The sequence below is a fragment of the Orcinus orca genome, chromosome 17, assembly GCF_937001465.1.
Source record: "Orcinus orca chromosome 17, mOrcOrc1.1, whole genome shotgun sequence".
Classification (NCBI taxonomy): domain Eukaryota; kingdom Metazoa; phylum Chordata; class Mammalia; order Artiodactyla; family Delphinidae; genus Orcinus; species Orcinus orca.
The window spans coordinates 6,173,098-6,195,579 of NC_064575.1; the positions used below are offsets into that span (position 1 = coordinate 6,173,098).

The 22,482-nt window shown below is 43.7% G+C and overlaps 1 protein-coding gene across 9 annotated transcripts in view; it reads right to left on the reverse strand.

Annotated features, from left to right (window-relative positions):
- Nucleotides 1-22,209, reverse strand: part of NSMAF (neutral sphingomyelinase activation associated factor) — a 58,693-nt gene extending 36,484 nt beyond the window's left edge. For 3 of the 9 annotated variants that reach the window (XR_007472778.1, XM_049700742.1, XM_049700741.1), the window contains exons 1-5: nt 21,272-21,426; nt 7,160-7,249; nt 4,006-4,084; nt 3,841-3,908; nt 3,725-3,761 (exon numbers count right to left, since the gene is read on the reverse strand). Coding sequence is in view for 7 of the 9 variants with exons in the window: in XM_049700742.1 (XP_049556699.1) it covers nt 3,725-3,761; nt 3,841-3,908; nt 4,006-4,084; nt 7,160-7,249; nt 21,272-21,330 (333 nt within the window). In the remaining 2 variants the exon portion in view is untranslated. Of the gene's footprint in view, nt 1-3,724; nt 3,762-3,840; nt 3,909-4,005; nt 4,085-7,159; nt 7,250-21,271 lie in introns of those variants that run through there. The other 6 variants (XR_004486036.2, XM_049700744.1, XM_049700745.1 and 3 more) reach the window with 6 other exon arrangements.
- Nucleotides 22,210-22,482: the final 273 nt, after the last annotated feature.

Consider the following 22,482-nt stretch of genomic DNA (forward strand, 5'->3'; position numbering starts at 1 on the left):
GAACTACTTGATACGTGTACCATTGATTGAGGTGAGGTCAGCCGCTGAGGTTGCCACCATTTCAAGATAAATGAATCCAATGTAAACACCATTGTAAAAAGGAAAAGGAAGTTCATGAAGCCATCTGGCAGCTACCCAGCAGGCGGGAGAACCTGGCACTTTTTGTGAACTACCTTTTTATCACGTACTGAAAATGCAGCTTTTATGTGGGTGCAGGGTTGCTGCGTGATGACTAACATGGAGTCATCCTATGACAACTTAAAGCAAAAGGAAGGTGAAGGATCTAAAGCTGGAAAAGTTAATGTCAGCAAAGGATGGTTTGATAATTTTGGAAGGAGATTTCGCTTTGAAAATGTCAAGATAACAGGAGAAGCAGCTTCTGCCAACCAGGAGGCAGCAGACGAGCTCCCAGACACCATTAAGAAAATCACTGAGGAGAAAGGATATCTGCCTGATCAGGTTTGAATGCAGATGGAAGTGCCCTCTTCTGAGAGAAAAAAAAAAAAAAATCCACAAAGGACGTTCATTAATAAGAGACACGAGGACCTGGATTTAAGGCAGGAAGGGATAGGCTAATTCCGTTGTTTTGTGCAAATGCAATGGGGTCGATGACCAGGACTGCCCTGATCTATAAAGCTGCTGACCCCAGCCTTGAAGGGAAGAGGGAACCCCAGCTGCCAGTCTTTTGGTCGGACAACAAGAACCCTTTTTCTGGATTGGTTCCATCGATGCTTTGTCCCGATACAGGAAGTATTCTGCCAGTACGGGACTGCCCTTTCATGTTCTTTTAATTGGACAATACCCCTGGCCACCTAGAACCCCATGAGCTCAACACCAAAGGTGTCAAAGTGGTCTACCTGCCCCCAAACCCAGCATCTCTAATTCAGCCTCTAGATCAGGGGTCGTAAGAACCTTTAAGGCTTATTACATATGGTACTCTGTGCAAAGGACTGTCAATGCTGTGGAAGAGAGTCTGGAAGGATTACACCATTGAAGATGCCATGGTTGTTATAGAAAAAGCCATGAAAGCCATCAAGCCAAAAACAGTACATTCCTGCTGGAGAAAACTGTGTCCAGACGCTGTGCACGACTTTACAGGATTTACAACAGAGCCTATCAAGGAAATCATGAATCAGATTACGGATATGGCAAAAAGAGAGAGGGGGTGGAAACGTTTCAAGATTTGGATCTTGGAGAAATTCAAGAACTAATGGACACCACACCCGAGGAATTAACAGAAGACAACCAGAGGGAGATGAGAGCTCCCAAACCAGCGCCAGATGATGACGAAGAAGATGTAGAAGCAGCAGTGCCAGGAAACAAACTGACATGAGACCACCTAGCAGCAGGCTGATTTCTGAGACTGCTTTTTCACTTCTTTTATGACGTGGACCCTTCTATGACACAGGCACTGGAACTAAAGCAAACGGCGGAAGGAGGATTGCTACCGTATAGCAACATTTTTAGAGAACTAAAAAAGCAGAAAAGTCAGCCAGAAATCATGATGTATTTCCGTAAAGTTAAACTGAATGTGTCTGCCTCTCCTGCCCGCCCCGTCCCCCCAATCTCTGCCACCTGCGACAGCAAGACAACCCCCCCTCCCCTACCCCCCGCCCAATGTGAAGACAGACGACAGGAATGAAGATCTCTGGGACGCTCCACTTCTACCTAATGACTAGTGAACAATCATCCTGCCATGCAGTTAATAAACTTACCTGTTGTGTTTGTGTGTGTCTTCATGTGAACATCTAATAAGCACGTGGAGGAAGCGTATGATACGTTTCTGTGTTCATCACTGTCATCACCTAAGCGTTCATAGTGTAGAACATTGTGTGCGAGACTTGTACTGAAGTGGACAGCCTACCCTTGCATAGGCATAAGGGGAGTGATTTTAATATAAGATTAATCATGTGTTAGTTTTCTGGTTTCATAACTTTGCTTTCAAAGAATTACATTACTGTTCAGATGTCTTTCTCTATCATCACGGGTTTAAAAAAAAAAATGTAATCATGTTTGGGGCTTCCCTGGTGGCACAGTGGTTAAGAATCCTGCCAAGGCAGGGGACACAGGTTCGAGCCCTGGTCTGGGAAGAGCCCACATGCCACGGAGCAACTAAGCCCGTGCACCACAGCTACTGAGCCTGCGCTCTAGACCCCATGAGCCTCAACTACTGAAGCCCGCGTGCCTAGAGCCCGTGCTCTGCAACAAGAGAAGCCACCGCAATGAGAAGCCCGTGCACCGCAACGAAGAGCAGCCCCCACTCGCTGCAACGAAGACCGAACACAGCCAAAACTAAATAAATAAATTTTTTTTTTAATTTTGAAAATTAAAATGTAACCACGTCTCCATACTGAATTATGAATCTGATATGACACTGTGTGCCGTAACACTTTCATAACGATTCACTCAACAGTGTACAGGCTGGGCTACTGGGAAGCAATCATATTGATGACACAGGCTACGATAAAGCAGTCATCCTGCTGCTTCTTCATTATCAGTGCATGAATCATACTGAATAACACGTTCCTTTTTCACATTATCCTTTCTTTTTTTTTTTCTTTTTTTTTTTTTGCGGTACGCAGGCCTCTCACTGTCGTGGCCTCTCCCATTGTGGAGCACAGGCTCCGGACACGCGCAGGCTCAGCGGCCATGGCTCCCGGGACCAGCCGCTCCGCGGCATGTGGGATCTTCCCGGACCGGGGCACGAACCTGTGTCCCCTGCATCGGCAGGCGGACTCTCAACCACTGCGCCACCAGGGAAGCCCCTATCTTTTCATTTTTGATGTCTAATGTTAGTAACACATCTAACATCTACAGTGTTTTGTGTCACATTAAGACAACATTGATGTCGGTCCTGTCATCTTATAAACAGATGACATGAACTTACAGTATGCATAAGTACAGTACATACTGCAAATGCATCTTCTCTTCCTTATGATTTTCTTAATAACATTTTCTTTTCTCTAACTTATTGTAAGAATACAGTACACAATACATATAACATACAAAATATGTGTTATCAACTGTCTATGTCATCGGTGAGGCAACAGTAGGCTATTCGTAGTTAAGTGGGGGGAGTCGAAAGTTATACATAAATCTTCACCTGTTTGTGTGTGTGGGCGTGGGGGTCAGTGCCCCAAACTCCCACTTTGTTCAAGGGTCAGTTGTGTATGACGGGAGAAAAAACATGTCATTTATCTCCGTATTGCCAGTGTTCACACAGTACCGGATGCACAAATCTATATGGAGCAAATGTGAACTGAAGCAAAGGTCATGACCCCAAGCATTATACTGTAATTAGACAAGGCTACACATCCTGAGCCGTGGCCTCGGTTGTCACCACGAGTCCCTCTGAGCTCACTGCAGCGGGAGGCGCTGGCCTCCCGCCTTCCAACTGCAGTCCTTCATCTCAAGCCTCACACACTGTCAGGACTCCTCAGAACGGACCCACACAGCCTGCAGGTACCACACGCTTAACGAACGTTAAGGAACGCATCAGGCATCACAGCTTCTAAGACATACAGTTCTCAATGACTAACTTTAAAAGGATTTCAACATCATTCCCTGTGGCCTTCATCTGAGATTTCTACAAATAATTTCATTGTGCTTAAAAAAAAAAGTGTATATATATGTATGTATATATATACACACACACATATGTGTGTATTTATTCATTTAAATGTTCGTTCAGGTTAGAAAAAAATGTTTACTAGGTGCTTCTTACCTGACTGAAAGTGAGTGAGATCCCCCCGGATACCGCCCTAAAATGCAGATAGAAGTCATTAAATACATGTAATTTTTTGGTAGAAGTAAAATGACACGGTTAAGACAATGACGTACTTTGCAAAGTGTCTATTGGCTCCATTTTCTCCATGTTTTCCTATTTTTATACAATCTCTCAAAGGAATCTGGAAAAAATTGAGAGAGAAATATTATAAAAATAAGCCAAGGTAAAATATATACAAAAAATAGAACCGTTTCTGTTCACACTTAAAATGCATTTACCTTAATGATGGGCTGGGATGTTGCATCCGGTTCAAAAATAACTGATTTTGAACATATTTTTAAGGAGCCTCTGATTTTCCTAGAGATGAAAGTACAAAAGGTTATTATTAATGAACGTAACAAAAGTCACAAAAGAATCATAATACATTTTAACAAGAATGTAGATGACTGAAGTATCAACTAATAAAAGATCAACAAAGGGTATGAAAGGTTGGAAAATATAGCAAAAATATTTTCCTCATCTCCCCCTCCCTAGAGGTTAAAGAATCTGCATGTGTTGTAATACGGTCTCACTGGTTGAGCACTATCGCATGTATTTTATTCGCATTACTTCATCTGGTCCTCACAACTACTGTGAAAGGGAAACAGTTTTCTGATCCTTAAGAAACGCTGATTCCATCCTGTCTGTGGTAAATTCTTTTGACTTTTAATTTCCTATATCTTAAAGAACTATTCAGAAAGCAATACTAAGCATCTAACGTCGATTAGGTAGGAGATTTTTTGTTTTCTTATTTATAATCATGCAAGAATAACAAGAGTTTGAATTTAGAACCCAGAACGCTTTTACCAGTGATTCTGGGGTACATAGGAATTCCAAGAAAAACTGGTTCTATGATGATAAGCAATTGTAAAGACTATCTTCCTGCTACTATAATAGCAAATAAATCAGTTACCGGCTTCACCATTCTCCTCCTTTCTTGGGACATTTATACGGCTCCAATGAGTTTTGGGGAAAAGCCTGCCTGAGCATGTTAGAGGCCCATGTGCCTCACTTGCCTGAAGCCAATAAAAATCTACACACTTGATTGTCTTTTACTGACTAGATGACTTTTATCAATTGATCAAACCAAGGCAATAACTTATTATGTAATCAAAACACAGGTTAAGAAATGCTGGAACATCATCTTATAAAAAAATCACCTTAAGATTAGTTTCCAAGAGTACTACAAGTATCTACAAGTGAAGCTCTAAGGATCTTACGTTTTTTAAAATCACTTGTATGACATCTGGACTTTTTCTCCAGTCATTCCTCAGTGTCCTAGTAAACGCTTTTTTTTTTTTTTTTTTTTTTTGCGGTATGCGGGCCTCTCACCGCTGTGGCCTCTCCCGCTGCGGAGCACAGGCTCCGGACGCGCAGGCTCAGTGGCCATGGCTCCCGGGCCCAGCCGCTCCGCGGCATGTGGGATCTTCCCGGACCGGGGCACGAACCCGTGTCCCCTGCATCGGCAGGCGGACTCTCAACCACTGCGCCACCAGGGAAGCACGTGAACGCTTCTTACTCTGGCCGTTCCAGGGTCTCTTAACTGAAGCAATTATGTTACTTATACTCTAGAAAGACCGACCTGCTCTTCCTGCTTCTGTACCCCACCCCCACCCCCCAGGCTGAGTCAGTTTTTCTTCTATCAAAGAAATCTCACATTCTTCCTGGCTTACAAATAGGCCAATGGTGTTCTAACCCACAGGATAAAGTCCCATCACAATCTGAGGAAGGCCTACCTCTGTGTACGTAGATAATATGTACCCAGGGCACAAGAAGGCTGGTCATGCTGAAGGTCATGATTTAGCCTGCAATTCTTCTTCCCCAAAAGCTCTTTTGAATTTTGATTTTGTATCATTTCTTTCCATGCTGTTATCTGCATTTACTTTCCTAACACCCTGAATCACCTAACAATAACTTAAGTACTTCTATGGCAAGTGCTAAACAAATACAAATAGAATAGAAAATTCCCCAGTATCAATCACCTAGTTTCTGCAGTTGTTAACATGCAGTCATTCTTGTTTTGTGTACAACACCTCAGAACCCTGCTGGATTTTAGATAAATTCCCAGACATCCTATACTTCATTTATATATACTTTAACATGAATCTCTGAAGATAAACTATTTCAATAAATGACCTATCACTGTCACACCTAAAAAAATGAGTAATTCCTTAATGTCACCAAGGATACAGCCAGGATTCAAATTTTTCTCTTTCCTAAGTGTGTTCTTATAGTTGGTTTGTTCAAGTTGGAACACAAAGTCCATATTACATTTAGTTGACAGGTCTCTCAATATCTCTTAATCTAAGGCAACTTTCATGTTCCCGCATTACGAACTTTGCTGAACACATCTCTGTGGTTTTCCTCTATCCCATTTCCTTTATATAACTGGTAAGATTAAAAGACTTGACGGCTGGGGTTTGATGTTCTGGTAAGGGTTCGTCAGAGGCAGTGCACATGTACTTCCCTCGTATCAAGAGGCCACAGTGGCTTCAGGTAATGCCTATCTTGATACGTGCATTAAAAAATTTCTCAGCAGCTTTTCATCTGCTGTTTTAGCAGCCACTGAAGATTCTGTCTACATCAGAGGTTGGCAAACTTCTTCTATAAAGAGCCCGATAGTAAATATTTTCGACTTTGCAGGCCATTTGGTCTCTGTCACTATTCAGTTCTACTTCCGTGTTGCAGGAAAGCAACCACACACAATATGTAAACAAGTGGGTGTTCCAATAAAACTTTATTTACAAAAACCAGTAGCAGGCCAGATCTGACCATAGTTTGTCGACCCCTGATATAGATCCATTATTCACTAGGGGTTGAAATTTTTAACATTCCCTCTGTGTTTATTATCTAGAATTCATCAACAAAGAGCAGCTTTAATTATCTGTGGTTTGGTTACCCTAAAGTACAATTTGTACAAGGAAAGCAGGAAAAATGCTCGATTCTTTACGTTTATCAAGTTTTAGAAAAATGAGTTGGTGTCCTAGTACCTTCAAAGGTAACTGATATACATATATATACACACACACACGAGAAATAATATATTTATATTACATATATGTCATTATGAACTCATGGATTTGAGCCCTTCTGATACATTTCAATCCACTGCCCTCATTATTCTTTTTTGGTGTTCAATCTGTCCCATTTTTTGCCCAGCTCTTCAGGGTGGCCTTGTGCCCTTTTAATTCACAAGCAGTCATTTCTGATACCTTCCTTTCTTGCCAGTCTGACAAGATGGTCCAGGCTCACCTCCCACATTTCCTCCCCTGACGTAGACTCAGACAAGTTTCCAAGAGCCCTCGTTTCTTTCAGCGGAGAGTAGCATTCAGAGTAGCTCACTGCTACTGAGTTCTCACTAGGCCTTTTCAGAGATCCGAAAATCTTCCTTACCTTTCATTCTGACTGCCCTTGTGCTGAATATGATTAGCTGTATGCTGTTCAAAGTAGTACTCCTCCAAGTTAAGCAGCAGCAAGGAAAATCTAAATTTGGGAAAAAAAACAAAACCGCATGTTTATTTTTTTTAAGTATAAGAAAGCAGAATATTTCAAGCATGTGTTCCCAAAGTGCTTTTCCATCCATTACATCAACAAACACTTACTAAGTGTATATTATATGCCAGGCACTCTTCTCTATCAAGACAGACCTGCCCAGCTATGCCAAAAATAAAATAAATAAAATTGTTTACCAGGTGGATTTATTATTCCTTTACAGAAACTCCAAATTTCATGAAATAAAACCATGTGTAAAACAAATAGCTGGTGGGCACCTCCTCTGTGATGACCTAGATGGGTGGGATGGGGGTGGGTGGGAGGGAGGTCTAAGAGGGAGGGGCTGTATGTATACATACAGCTAATTCACTTCACTGTACAGCAGAAACTAACACACCATTGTAAAGCAATTATACTCCAATAAAACAACAACAACAACAAAAGTTACTGTTGCCTGAACAGAGCTCGGAGCTTTCCCACCTACAGAGTGTTCATCCTTTGTTCCCCACGACTACACACGAGGCTTCCCCACCCCCTCTTCCCCACCACAAACCATTCTCCACTGTCATGGCTCGTGGGTGGGTGAGTTTCTCTTGCTACTTCCACAAGACCAGTGCCTCTGAGAAGCAGATCTTTAGATATTCCTGTTATAACCAATCTAAGGCTTTGTACGCAACAGCTATTTAATAGATAAAACGAGTAAGCTGAACCCAATGGGAATCAGTTCTTTTTAAAGCTTTAAGTGCTTTAAACTTTTAAAAACAAAATAAAGTAACAGAAAAAGTATTAATTTAGTTGCATGGCCACAGAAACAAATATATGGCGAAGAACTGAAAACAACTGTTTTGTTTGTTTTGTGGTAAGGACCAGGAAACATCAACAGCACCCAGAGTCACGGGGAGATGTTTTCATGAAAAGTGTGGTACTTGAGATGTGTCTTGAAGTTCCGGTGTATTACAGGAAGACATCTAGATTAAATACGGCAGAATAAACGTAAGTGTTTATTTCTGCTCCCTCCGGAAAAACACTACAATGTGAACAAAAGTATTTTTTAAATAGTAACCCCCACACACAAAAAATAGTAAAACCCACAGACTAATGGAAATCGGAGAGACATAAAAGCAGATGAGAGATACCTATAAATTTGTGAGACGTGGAAAGCAGAGGGGAGGAATGAGCAGTGATCAGAAGCTGGAAGAGCAGATGCCTCCAGAAAAAGTACAAACCAGGAGGAAACCACAAGTTCCACAACCGCAGGTATCAGGTACCAAGAAGGTAGGGATGGAGCCTGGGGGGATGCTTGAAAGTCCAAACGAGGCCAGCAGCCGCGATTCCTCCCCGATGCTTCTCCCTACACATGGTTTTTCAACACCAGAATTAAACAAGAGACTCCAAACTAGGCACCAAGCACAGCGCAGAGCAGCGCCACTGCATGAAAAGACAGTGATTACACAGAAAGCAGGAGGACATGTAACACTCCAAGCAGCAGACTGGGGGTTAGTTCTGGAAAAAACTAAATAGCCCTGGAGAAAAGACCTATGGATACTAACATTTCAAAGAACCGTCTACAACATCATCCCACAGTGAGGCCCAACAGAAAAGGCCTGCCCACAGTGACACAGAATTACGTGCTTCACCCTTAAATATGAACGCACACCCCAAGATCACCTGCCTCTAACGTGAAAGAACTAGACCAAACAAGCGGAAGAACACAGCGTGAAGGACTAGAGACAATGAACAGAAGAAAAGGTCAAAAGACTCTAAGATCCTCACAAAGAAGAAATTATATCCATGAAACAAGATACTGCTTGCTTGAAAACAAACTGGACCAACAGAAAAATAACTCATAAATTAAAAATGATGACAGCGGGAACTAGCCTTACCATCAAAACAGGCAATTTTTATTGGCCTGTTGTACGTTGTAAAATCCATGAACAAGAATTCATCACAGGCTAAACTGCCAGAGGTCAGTGTAAAATGCTCACTATTAACACTTACTCTGAATTTCGGAGCAACCACAAAAGTTCAGATTGGTAGGAGCGTCCTCTGATGCCCGAGATAATTTCCAAGAAGGTATAAATCAGAGAGATACTAAGTACCTTGGCCCTTACTTTTAGCTGGTATTAATAAGTTGAAACCTTTTGCTTGGGCTGGAGCTATGCAACCGTCTCTCCTTCTTCCTCTCCCCACTCCTCCTCTTAGAGAGAGGATAAAATAACTATTCGTCAATAAGACAATGGCATAATTTTGTTGCTATAAAAATAGCCTTCATATGGGCTTCCCTGGTGGCACAGTGGTTGAGAGTCCGCCTGCTGATGCAGGGGACACAGGTTCATGCCCCAGTCTGAGAAGATCCCACATGCCGCAGAGCGGCTGGGCCCGGGAGCCATGGCCACTGAGCCTGCGCCGTCCGGAGCCTGTGCTCCGCAACGGGAGAGGCCACAACAGTGAGAGGCCCGCGGACCACAAAAAAAAAAAAAAAAAAAAAAAAAAAAAAAAAAAGGCTAAAATAGTACATCTTAGGTGTGTGTTTTTTTAAGTTTTCTGGATTTTAAAAAATTTTATTTAAGTATGTGTTTTTTATGCCAATAAAAATACAATCACATCAGCTATTGTATGACTAAAGTCATTATTTTGGTAAATGAATTATATCCTCCTTAATTTACTAATATGCCTATTTTGTAAGTAATGTAAAACACATGATAAAGGGATATAACCACATCATTATTCAAAGGATTAAGAAACTTTTCTGAGTTTATTTTTTTCTTTTTACTGAAGTATTCAGTTATACCTGCTTGAAAATTTTTATATGTAAAAAGTATTACTGTAAAGTTTCATGGTGTTCTGAACAATGATTTTCAAAGTGCATTCCATGGAGTAAAACGTTCCAAGTTTTAAAAAAAAGTAAAAATAAAAACACTTTTATAATTTTATGATCTCCCTCATTAGGGGTGTATCAGACTGTAAATTATCTCTTTAGGAGACTCGGGGCCCTGCTCCTGGGTATTCCTTAGTTTACTCCATCTTTACAGAGGTGTAGTGACATTTTCTTTAGATAAACTGACTCATTCCGCAATTTAACTTTCCTGAAAAAGATGCTGTCCCATCCTCGTGTCACCTAAATTGCAAAGCATACTGTTCAACACTTAACCAACAACGTAAGACAAGTTCACCCCAGGCCAGCCCTCAGAGTTAACCCTGCCTTCACGGCTACCCAACAATTATTCAGCACTCTGTTGATAAACAGTATTTATAATGGAGCCAGAAGATTTTGCTAGTCAATCATTTCTCTAGTTGGAGATGTAAAACTAGCTTCACTGTGAAGAGGATTGTGAGACCGCAGGAAGGGCCAGGACACCTTAGTGACATGTGCACGGCGGCAGAAAGGGCCCGAGTGGCCTGTATTTGCATCTCTCCTCTGAACACCCCACTATCCTTGGATTAAGCTAGACTATAGGGCCCCCACTACCTAGAGAGCTGGTTGAACTAAACTGGGCATTTTTGGTAAGCTTCTTAAAGCTTGAAGCTTAAAGCTTGGCCTCTGAAACAAGGAATGAATTAAGATGTTTAAGAGACAAGAACACTGTCCAGTGACCCCCTGTTAGAAATGTGCCCCCAAGAATACATCTGACAGCAACCTCTGAATAGGCAAACAAATCTTACCTAACTATACGAACATCCATTTCTCCTTTCTCAATTCTGCTATTAAGACATCACAAAACCAAACCTTATTCTCTGCGAGCGTTCAGCTGAACTAAATCGACTGCATTTTCCTGACCTACCAGTCAGAACTCTGTCAAAAAAGATCAGATTAGCATGAAATGACTTCATACTGAATTCATGCTGGAGACGGATGACAACTTCCTCTCCTAGCCGTTTATAAAAATCTGTCTGATCTAGAATTAGCACTCAACCTACTTATGCACATATGCTCTTTCTGCACCTTTCCAAGTTCCTAGATCATGGAAACATGCTGTGGTTCCAAACTCAAACTCTCCCAGGAGTTTACACCAGGAGACCCAGGCACATGGGTGTCCTCTGCATCTTAACCCATCTTCTGAAAGTCTAGCCTGCCACTTTCAGTCTGATGGTATCACTAATAGAATACAAAATAAGAGCCACTTCCTCTGTCATGAGTAATATTTTACACTGCTGGGCTGGGCCGGGCCCTAGGCAAGAGCCTAGTTTTACACACAACTTCAGGAGACTTAAAAAAAAATATATATATATATATATATTTTTTTTTAAATCTGTAGCATTGTTTAAAGCAAGCACTCCTCTGGGGCTTTAACTTTCTTGATGCTAACTTACAGGACTGTGATATCCTCTTAATCTGTCCTTGGTTGTTGCCTTTCTTGCTTTATATATATATTTTTTTAAATTATAAGCTCGGAGGAATACTACGTGTACCACCATTCTCTGTTTATTTGCTTGTCTGATTTTTTTGGTAACTCTTCACCAAAGGCCATTTGGATTGGACGTTCTGAATTCTATTTCTGACAGTTTGACAAACTTCCTAGGTCAATATCCTTTTCAGAACTGTCCAGTAATGATCCTGTTTTATTCCCCTTCCTGGAAACTTACAATATCTGCCTTCTGAAAAATTTAGTTTCTAGGCATGTCAGAATCCTTCTTAATCCCCCTGGGCTTCAACAATAAATAACTTGATACCACTGCCCTTTCTGATGGTTTCTGTCATTGCTACTTGCTTAATGACTCTTTAATACTCAGAATTTTGAAAAGTTCTCAAGCTCTCTGCCTTAAAATAATTTAAAATTTCAACAAGGGAAGGCAAAGAACGGGAATTAGATCTCATCAAGCTTCGGCTGGGTGAGGTCTCTCATTTTCTGTGTTGCCACTTCCTGTTTTCAATCTCCCTCAGGTACACATCCACCATTTTTTTCCACCCACTTGGGTGGCCTGTAACCAATGAACACAATTATGTTATCTCTGTTCCTCTTTCCCATAAGTCCTCCGGGTTTTTCCGCGTGGTTCACGGACTCCCCTGCAGATGCAGATCCTTCAGAGCCCACTGCCTCACCTCCTAATGGGTCTCCCCTTTTTGAATAGGTCTACAGCTTTTTAGCACTAGATTCTGATCTTGAGTCCCATCCCATCAAGCGTCAGTGACACCTAAACACATATTAATCCCCTTTTGTAATAAAACTTGACTCATTTTATTATCCATGTTCTATGCATTTTTGCATAGAGACATCTGAGTGATTAAATATTATTTCTAGTCCCTGAACCAGTTGTTTTCTCATGTAAATTACTGGCCCTTCCCCCCTGGAGCAGCATTTCATGCCCGCTGTCCCCCAGGGTAACCAATTTCACTATTTCATCTGGCCCTCTGATCCCTTCCCTTGGGAGTAAGTTTAAAACTCTATCAGACCCTCGGAAATTACGTTCTCCTTTGACTATGTGAGACGCAGTTACTTCCTGGCCAAGATGGCTCAGATGCCGAAATGCCTTTCACTGACACCATCAACAACCTGTGAGAACAAATGGCCACAGTATCACCTAAGCTCTCAAAGTCTTTCAATTTCTTCACCAGGGGTCACAGCCCCAGGGAGGATACTTCCGTGAGCCTTCTCTACACTATCAAGAAGATAAAAGCTGGAAGATAAGTTTGAAGGAACAGACAACACGGAATCTAGATGAATGCTTAATTACTGTAATCTACAACTAGTGCTTCCCGAACTTCAAGCATCTGGGGATCTTGTTAACATGCAGATTCTGGGGGACTTCCCTGGTGGTCCAGTGGTTAAGACTCTGTGCTCCCAATGCAGGGGGCCTGGGTTCGATCCCTGGCCGGGGAACTAAGATCCCACGTGCTGTGTGGTGCAGTCAAAATAAAAGAAAAAAATCAAATTTAAAAAAAAAGACAGAAAAAAAAAGCAGATTCTGATGTGGAAGATCTGAGTGGAGCCTGAAATTCTGTATTTTCTAACAAGTTCCCAGGCGGAGCTGAGGGGATGGCCCATGGACCACACGTAGTAACACGGTACTAATGTCGCCATAAACCAGGCGTGGAGCGTTCCTGAATCGTAGTAAGTTTCAGAGATACCATAAAACAAGCACTGGCCTAGGATTTAAAACAGCAGCAGCACGCTGTGGTAGAAAAGCGGCTGGACTGGCTCAGAGGACATCTGCTCTAGGCTTGGCTTTGCACATCTAGGCTTTGGACTTTTAGCCAAACACTTTGCTTACTCAGGCCTCCAGCTACAAAGTGAGGGGAGGGAGCTATAGATTAGATTACCTCAAGAGTCCTTCCTTAACCAGTGGGTTTATAGATTAAATAAACCTGGGCCTAAAGAAATCAGCAGGAATTCCATTTCAGGCATCAGGGCAGACTAGATGTCCAAAGAAACAATCTCGATACGGATCCTCTAAAACTGCTGGATAAATTGCTAAAAATCTCAAATGCTCGGCTGAGGTGATAGAAAAGTAAGGGAAAGTCTTAGAAGAGAGAAACAAGCCAGCAGGCACTGGAGCAGGCTTTTCCCAACTCTGAGTAACAGAGCCTGAATTCAGGAGGGGACAGTCATGGGGGGAGGGGGAGTGAGTAGAAAAAGCTAGGATCCCTCAAGTAACACCCTTTGAGGGTGGAAATAAAAACCACCCACCCTACTTCCCCCAGAGGGATATGGTAGGACCCTGGCTCTGGGCTGGGGACAAAATAAGTTTCCTTTAGAGCCTGAAACCACAAGCCTGCCTTGACACACATCTGGGGTTAGAATTCACACTACCTTTTTAGCCGAATAAAACTCAAAACAAACCACTGTGGTCTCTCCCCCAACCCCAGGCAGATATACACGCAAACACTTTCTGAGAAAATACACTTTAAATCCAGATCTCCAAGAATTCCCGAAAATAACTCAAGGAACAAAAAGGCCACAATCCAAAATCATAAATCAAGTGAGGAAGTAAGATTACTGAATGGAGGTCAGTACAAGAAGCAAACGACTCAATGAAACCTGTAAAGGCTACAGATAATTATTTTCTGTATCTGATCGTTACAAGGATAAGTTTAAAGAAATAGAAGGACATCAAAAGTACAGGAAAGGAACACACTTTCATCAAAAATGATCAGGCAATTGTAAGCAACCCAAACAAAACTAGAAAATTTAAAATATAATAAGTGAAATTAAAACTTTAGAGGGATAGACAGCAAATTAGGCAACTAGAAGAAAAAAATTAGTAAACTGTAAGATGGACTTAAATAAGCCACAATGCAGCACAGAAAAAAGATACGTATTAAACAGTCATGTTGAGATATTAAAAGAATGGGGAGAAGCAATATTCCAAGAGCTAAGGGCTTGGCTACAAATTTTCCAAAACTACTCCAGCTCTAGGAACCCCATCCAGGAGAGATGAATAGAAGGAGATGTCTGTATAGACAAACAGCAAAACACGACAAAGAAGGGACCTTAAAAGCAGCCAGAGAAAAGGCAGATTCCTTACAAACAGCAGTGAGACGAATGACAGGCGTCTGTTGCAGGCTGGTCTCCCAGAATGGAAGGTGGCCACCCACAAAGCTCCAGAGAGACCCACCCTGACCTGTGGTAAAGGCAACAGTCTGGGTCAACAAGACTGAACCCCTGGGACTTCCCGGGTGGCACAGTGGATAAGACTCCGTGCTCCCAAGGCAGGGGGCCCAGGTTCGATCCTTGGTCAGGGAACTAGATCCCACATGCGTGCCGCAACTAAGGAGCCCGCCTGCCGCAGCTAAGACCCAGCACAACCAAATAAATAAATACATATATAAATATTAAAAAACAAAACAAAACAAAAACAAGGTTGGACCCCAGTACCTTAATCATGCCAGAGGAAGTGCTGGCAGCTCCCTAACCATGAACACAGACACGTGAACCTACCCGACCATATTATGCAGACTCAAGTGCAACACTTAGCCCCCAGTCAAGCCAGGGAAGGGACCAGGCCAACCCACAGCCACAAATGTCGCACTGGGCCTGGCGAGCAAGGTTCCATCACAGTGTAACTCCGCTGTGTCCCAGCCCTGGGTCACCCCATGGGGTCCAGGCTTCTCCTGGAGTCTGCAGCCTGACCCTGCCAGGGAGCTAAGAGCCACACCAGGAGGGCACGGCGCATCTGTCACTGACCTCCCTCTCCTGTGCTGAGTCTCCCCCACCAGTGCTGCCCCAGCAAAAGCCTGACGCATATTCCTGGCCATTCGCCTTCCTTTGCAGAATCTTCAAAAGGCTGAGAGAAGTATACATCCAGCAAAACCGATTTTCAAAACAAGGGCAATATAGGGACATGTTCAGACAGACAAAAACAAACATAGTTTACTATCATCAGACCCTCATCAGGGGAACTTCTAAAGGACGTTCTTCAGGAAAGAGAAAATTCTGTAGGGAAGATATTATATGCAAGAAGGAATGCCAAGACAATGGTAAATATGCATGTAAACTATACAAGCATTAACTAAATAATTATAATGTCTAATTTGTAGGCTTAAAATATATTGAAAATACTGGACAATGACAGACTAATTTTTTTTTTTTTCGGTACGCAGGCCTCTCACTGCTGTGGCCTCTCCCGTTGCGGAGCACAGGCTCCGGACGCGCAGGCTCAGCGGCCACGGCTCACGGGCCCAGCTGCTCCACGGCATGTGGGATCTTCCCGGCCGGGGCACGAACCCGCGTCCCCTGCATCGGCAGGCGGACTCTCAACCACTGCGCCACCAGGGAAGCTCACTCCCACACTCTTCAGGACAAATGAAAGGGAACAAGGGGATCTTAGTTAATCCAAACCAAGGAAAAATAAGAAAAAATTAAAGAACAAAATAAAAAAGTAAAAATGATTCCAAATAAATTGGTAATATTAACAAATGTAAATGGACTAATCTGTCAAGACAAGAAGTATCAGAACAAATTAATAAAAAGTTCAACTACAAACTATTTTTAAGAAATAAGCCTAAAATCTAAGGACAAGAAAAGTTGGAAGTAAAGAATGAAAAATTATATATAATGCAAATAACCAAAAGAAAACTAATATATTAATATCAGACAAAATAGAAAAAGAATCATTACTAGGAATAAGGAGTCATTATCCATTGATGAAAGATTCAATCTGCTAAGACATCAATTCTAAGTTTAAATAGACTTAATAACATACCCTGAAAATAGTTATAGCAGAAATTGATAGAAATACAAGGTGAAGTTAGCATCATGAACCCTCTCTCAATCAGAAAAAATTCATTCAAGATCTAAATAACTAACAAGCTTAACGTAATAGATATATATACAGAATCCTGTACCAATATTAATATACATCTATTTTCCACCTCACATCAAACATTTGTGAAGATTGACTACATACTAAGTCATAATACAAAACTTCAAAGTGTTAGTATTATACAGATCCCATTCACTGAACACACGTTAAAAAATTAAAAAACCAAAAAGATAACTTGCAAAATCCATGAGTTGGAAATGTTAAATATCTGATGAGAAAAAGACGAAATCACAGTGACATTTAGGAAAAAACCCAGCGATGAATTCCTTAAATGCCCATTTTATATCACATTTGAAAAACCATACAGCCAACACACTCAGAATCCATTTATGGGAGATTCTGGTGTCTTCTTAAATGGTAGCCATTTGGGAAGATGCTAATTTGAGACAGTAATAAGGGAATAAGATGATAGGCTAGTAACGCATTTTGGGTAAAGCCAGTATAAATTCTAAGTTAATCAAAAAATTAGCAACATTTATTTCCACTTTCACTGTTTTTTTGTTATGTAAGAAAAACAGCTACGATGTAAAGAAATAGGATTTATGTCGATTTCTCTCAGCCCATCAGCAGTCCTGACTAACTGAGCGCTGATTCTGCAGTTTACCTCCATTTTCGACACCTGGCAAATCCCAGAGAGGTATTCAAGGAATAGGATGACCAGTCTTAAAAACGAAAGATTAAACCAGAGTCTAGCAAATCACTTTGCCACCTCAGCAAGTATTTTCAGTGTAACAAACACAGAATCAATTGACAAAATAAACCTATTAAGTAAAAGACATTTAATATCAGCCAAGAAATTTAATATCAGCATAAGCAAGAGAATTATCCACACATGGCATGTCTGAAGCAAAGAGGAAGTCTAAGGAATGCCTGTAGAACGATTAATGCAATATGTGAGCCCAATACAGAACTCATAATCATCACGTTTTATCCTGGAATGACAACTTACAAGCCACAGCTAAGCAATTTGTTCTGTGACACTTAGAGAGAAAACGGACTCTCTTCCAGTGGGGACATGCCTCAACTATCTCAATTTCTATATCATCCAAAACGAAAACAGCTGTGGTTCCCCCACACCACTCCTAGATGTGAACGTAACAATATACAATTAGCTTACTCCTAAATCTTGAAATAGAAATATCTTAAGTAGCAGCTGTTTGTAGAATACCCTCGTATGCTAGCCCACTGTACACATCTGCCTTTCCCGACAATTCCAAGGGAAGCGATGTGAATTGTCTTTTTAGATTTGTTTGCATTTATCTTAACACCTCCAATGGACATTTTAGAACACCAGTAAGATCAACATGGCTCCTTCCCACTAAGTCTTAAGCGGGATAACACTGTACTTAATCTGAATAGCCGGTACCTCTTGTTTTCTAATACTGAAAACTACCCAGAGCATTTCTTTACAGCATCACCAATAAATGATACCACTGTATAGTCGTCTAAATCAGAAACCTGAGAGTAGGACTGCTAGGTTTAGCAAGTAAAAATACAGGACACCTAGTTAAATTGGAATTTCAGATAAATTACAAACATTTTTTAGTATAAGTACGTACCAAATATCACATGGGACATACTTATATAAAAGGTTACTCACTGTTCATCTGAAATTCAAGTTTAACTGGGCATCCTGTATTTTATCTGAGAACTCTAAGCTGGTATTCTTCCTCTATTACCTTCTACATGCAGTCCACTCCGCCAAGACCTATCAGTGCTACTTCCTAAAAACATCTAAAATCCATCCACATGGGCTTCCCTGGTGGCGCAGTGGTTAAGAATCCGCCTGCCGATGCAGGGGACACGGTTCGAGCCCCGGTCCAGGAAGATCCCACATGCCGCGGAGCAACTAAGCCCGTGCGCCACAACTACGGAGCCTGCGCTCTAGAGCCCACGTGCCACAACTACTGAGCCCATGTGCTACACCTACTGAAGCCCGCGCGCCTGGAGCCCGTGCTCTGCAACGAGAAGCCACCGCAATGAGAAGCCCGCACACCGCAACAAAGAGTAGCCCCCGCTCGCCACAACTAGAGAAAGCCCGTGTGCAGCAACGAAGACCCAACACAGCCAAAAATAAATAAATAAATAAATAAAAAATAAAAATCCATCCATTTTTCTCCATTTCTTCTGCCACCACCTTGGTCTAAGCCACCAATCTAAGAATCTCCCAACAGCCTCTCTGCTTCTACTTTTGTAGAAATATCACTTATTCTAAATATATCAGCATTTATTTCTCTTAGTGTGAAGCTGATGCTAACTTCAAGCTTCTCCTTTCTGGATCATTATTGGGTAGCAGTAGAAATCTCAAATCACTAAAGCAGCGTGACAGGGACCAATGAAACTGCAACTCTGAAGAGGTGAGGCTTTCATGGTGACCTCTGAAACAGTTCCAAGGAAAGTAACAGTTCTCTTGGGTATGCCGGAGTCAATGACCTGTCAATCATTTTGCTAAATGGTGTTTATTGCCACAAAGAGATAAGCTAGGGGAAAAAACCTGTGCAGCCAAGGTAAATTTGGGGCTCAATAAAGTTGGTTTAAAATACTCATCTTGGGACTTCCCTGGTGGTCCAGTGGTTAAGAATCCATCTTGCAATGCAGGGTACGTGGGTTCGATCCTTGGTCAGAGAACTAAGATCCCACATGCCACAGCACTACTGAGGCCTTGCACTACAACAAGAGAGCCCATGCGCCTTAACTACAGAGCTCATGCGCTCCGGAGCCCACACGCCACAACTAGAGAGAAGCCCGCGCGCGCTGCAACAAAGAACCCACTGCAACGAAAGATCCCATGTGCTGCAACTAAGACCCAATGCAGCAAAAAAAAAAAAACAAAAACCCACCAAATAAATATTTTAAAATAAAATAAAATACTCTTGTCTTTCAGAGAGAATTCTAAGATTTAGAAAGAGACTGCTTGATTGTGAGACATATTCCTGTCATTTAAACTGCTATTCTAGGGACACCATCCTGGTTAGTGTACCCATCAACCCAAGGTTGCAAAGCCACGGGGCAGGGCATTAGAGAATTTGGGCAGTCAGGAAGTAGGATTCAAATAAAAATATGTAGCACTGACTTTTTCCAATTACCGATGCTTAAGAACAGTTGCTGCCTCCTGACTGATGAATAATTATTTTGTTGTGAGAGCTACAGTCATCCCTGAGGGCTGCTAGCCTGTCACGCTGCCGGATCAATGGATACCAACAAAGCAGCTTATACACAGAAGTGCCAGGGCAGACTTTAAGATTGGTGTGACGCTGCAGAGCTGCACAAGCTAACCCAATTAAACACAAATTATTGTCGCAGAAATAACTGGCAGGTCTAAAGAAAGCAGGATTCCCTGTATATCAGAGAAGCCACAGAATTGTTACAAATGACTCCTAGATCATAGAACATGATGGCAATTCAAGTGTTTCAAAGTTCTTACAATGTAAATGTGAACATTCATCTATTTAATACAGAATACCAAGTCTTAATGTTGTTGGTACTGAACAAAGAAACTATTCACGCTCTCTCCACATGAAACAAGCATTACAAACGAAGTCCCAAAAGCCTCTTACAAGAGTGAGTTACTTCATTCAGGATCCAGTTATCACTACTCAATAAACAAGCCTGTCTGTGGATAAAGCCTAATCACGCTACCAAAATCGTTCTTGGAAGCCCTATCCAAGATACGTTTTTTTGGTATATCTTCTCTACAGTGGAAAATGAAATTCCAGGCTATGGATATCCTGGCAGAGGCCAACATTAGAGATGAGAAAAGGGTATGAATGTTTGCACCGGGGTCCAGTCAATCCCCATACAAAGAAGTGTGGGCGCTGCAAGATCGCACAAGCCTTAAAGTCTGCACTTGTTATCTCATGTACAATCTGCTTCGTTGGTCCCCACTGATCACACAACACCAGGGCAGGCTAGCAGCACTCCGAGATAACTGGCTCCCACATCCAAAACACTCTGTGTAAAATGACTCATTCCCAGCTCCTTTTGGCACCTGGGACCACAGACCCAAGGACCAGCAAGCTGTCTCACTAGAAAAGCCCTGGAAGTCTACTTAGAAGAAGTGAGCTTTCTCATAAGGGACTTCTTCCCTTGGAGGCTGAGGATCAGAAACTCTTGAACCATAACTGCTTCGAGGCCATTTCAGCCTTTGCTCGTGGGACCCCAAATCCTCACCGGGATGCCGGTGACCATGACTGTCGTGCCTCAGCGCTCAGGAGTTCAGAGCCTTCACATGCACTTACAATAAGGTCCACTGCTCGGCAGACAACGTCTGGCGAGTTGGACCCGGGCTTTTCTCAGAATCAGGCCTCCCTAGGAGGCTGTCTCCCAGACCAGGAGAGCAGGGATCTGCCCAGGCATTTACTTGAGGGCTCAAGTCCGCGGTAACAAGGCGCGGTGATGGGGGGCACCTGCGTCTACCCCGCAGGCGGGGGGTCCCCGAGCCGCGCGGTGCCGCCCCAGAGTACAAGCCGGCGGCAGGGGGCCGAGCGCTGGGACCCGACGCCTGGGGCCTGGGCGTCGGGGGTCCGCCGAGCCCACTTACACCCCACACCCCCACCCACCCCCGCGCGGCCCCTTCCGGGTGAGCCGCGCCGCGGCGGCGGGACCCGCGTGGCCGGCCGGGCTCCGCCTGCGCTCGGCTCCGCCGCGGGATGGGCCCCGGTCCGGCTCCCGCTGCTGCCCCCGCGGCCTCGGGCCCCCAGCGGGCCCGGCCTCCGCCCGCGGCTCGGCTCTTCCCCGGGGCCGGGCGCTCACCTCTCCTTGGAGTAGAGCTGCAGCTGCTGCTCGCGCCGCTTCTTCCGGATAAACGCCATGGAGGGAGGGAGGAAGGGCGGCGCGGGCGGGCGGGGCGCGCGCGGCTCCGGCTCCGGCTCGGACTCCTCCGCCGCTCCGCTGCGCCGCCGGCCGAGGAGGTCGGGGAGCCGCGGAGGCGGGCCCGGCAGCCGGCCTGCGAGGCCCGGCAGGGAGAGCACGCCTGCGGCCTGGCGTCCCGAGCGGCGGCGCTGGCGTCCCGGAGCCCACGCTGCGCCCGGCGTCCGGCAGCGCTCACCGCCGCATCTTCTCGGCGTGGGGACTCGGGGCGCCGTGACTCAGGCCGGAGGAGGGGCGCGCAGTCACCCGAGGCGCCCCGAGCTCAGCCGCCGGGTGCCCGGGACACAGAGGCCGGCCTAGGGTCTCTCCTTAGACCCCAAACGTCCGCTGCTTCACCAGCTACCCCGCAGCTCCGTTTCGCTACTTTACGCTTGAAGACGGAAGACAGCCCGTGATCTCTGCCAATTTGTTGGCCACAGGGGTTCCGAATAACATTTGGGCCTTTTATCTCTTGGTAATTGAAATAATTAGTCACATGACTTTCTCTTTTTCCTAACAGCTTTATATAACTCACATGCCAAATAATTCAGCTGTTTATAGTGTAGCATTCAGTGGTGTTTAGTATATTCACAGGTATGTCCAATTATCATTAGAGTTGAAACTAAGCAGGACCCGCGGGGCTGGAGGATCCTGGGTACCAGAGCCTTGTCGTGCTCCTTGTTTTTTGTTTGAAGAAAAAGGCTTTGGTCTCCTAGGCCTTCCCTGCGTTGCAAAGGGCAGATTCAAACAGCTACTAATCAGGGAAGTGAGGGATGGCAGAAACAAAGGAATAGCAGTCAAACAATAGCGCTTCTACAAAGCAAAGCCCTAGTTCCTCCTTAAGGGAAACACAGAAGCTAGCTCTGAGCTCAGAATCCTATAGGAACTAAGGCCCCCAACCAGGTGGAGGATGGTAACTTCAGGCTGAGCCCAGGGTTCCTGGAGCTCCGCCCTGTGACCTCCACCAACCAATCAGATAAGTCACACACCCTTCGTCGCTCACCCCAAATTTCGCCTATAAAAACCCTTCCCTGAAAACCACCCAGGGAGTTCAGGTCGTTTGTGCATGGGCCATCGGTTCTTCTCGGCTGGCCCCTGCAGTTAGCCTTTCTCTG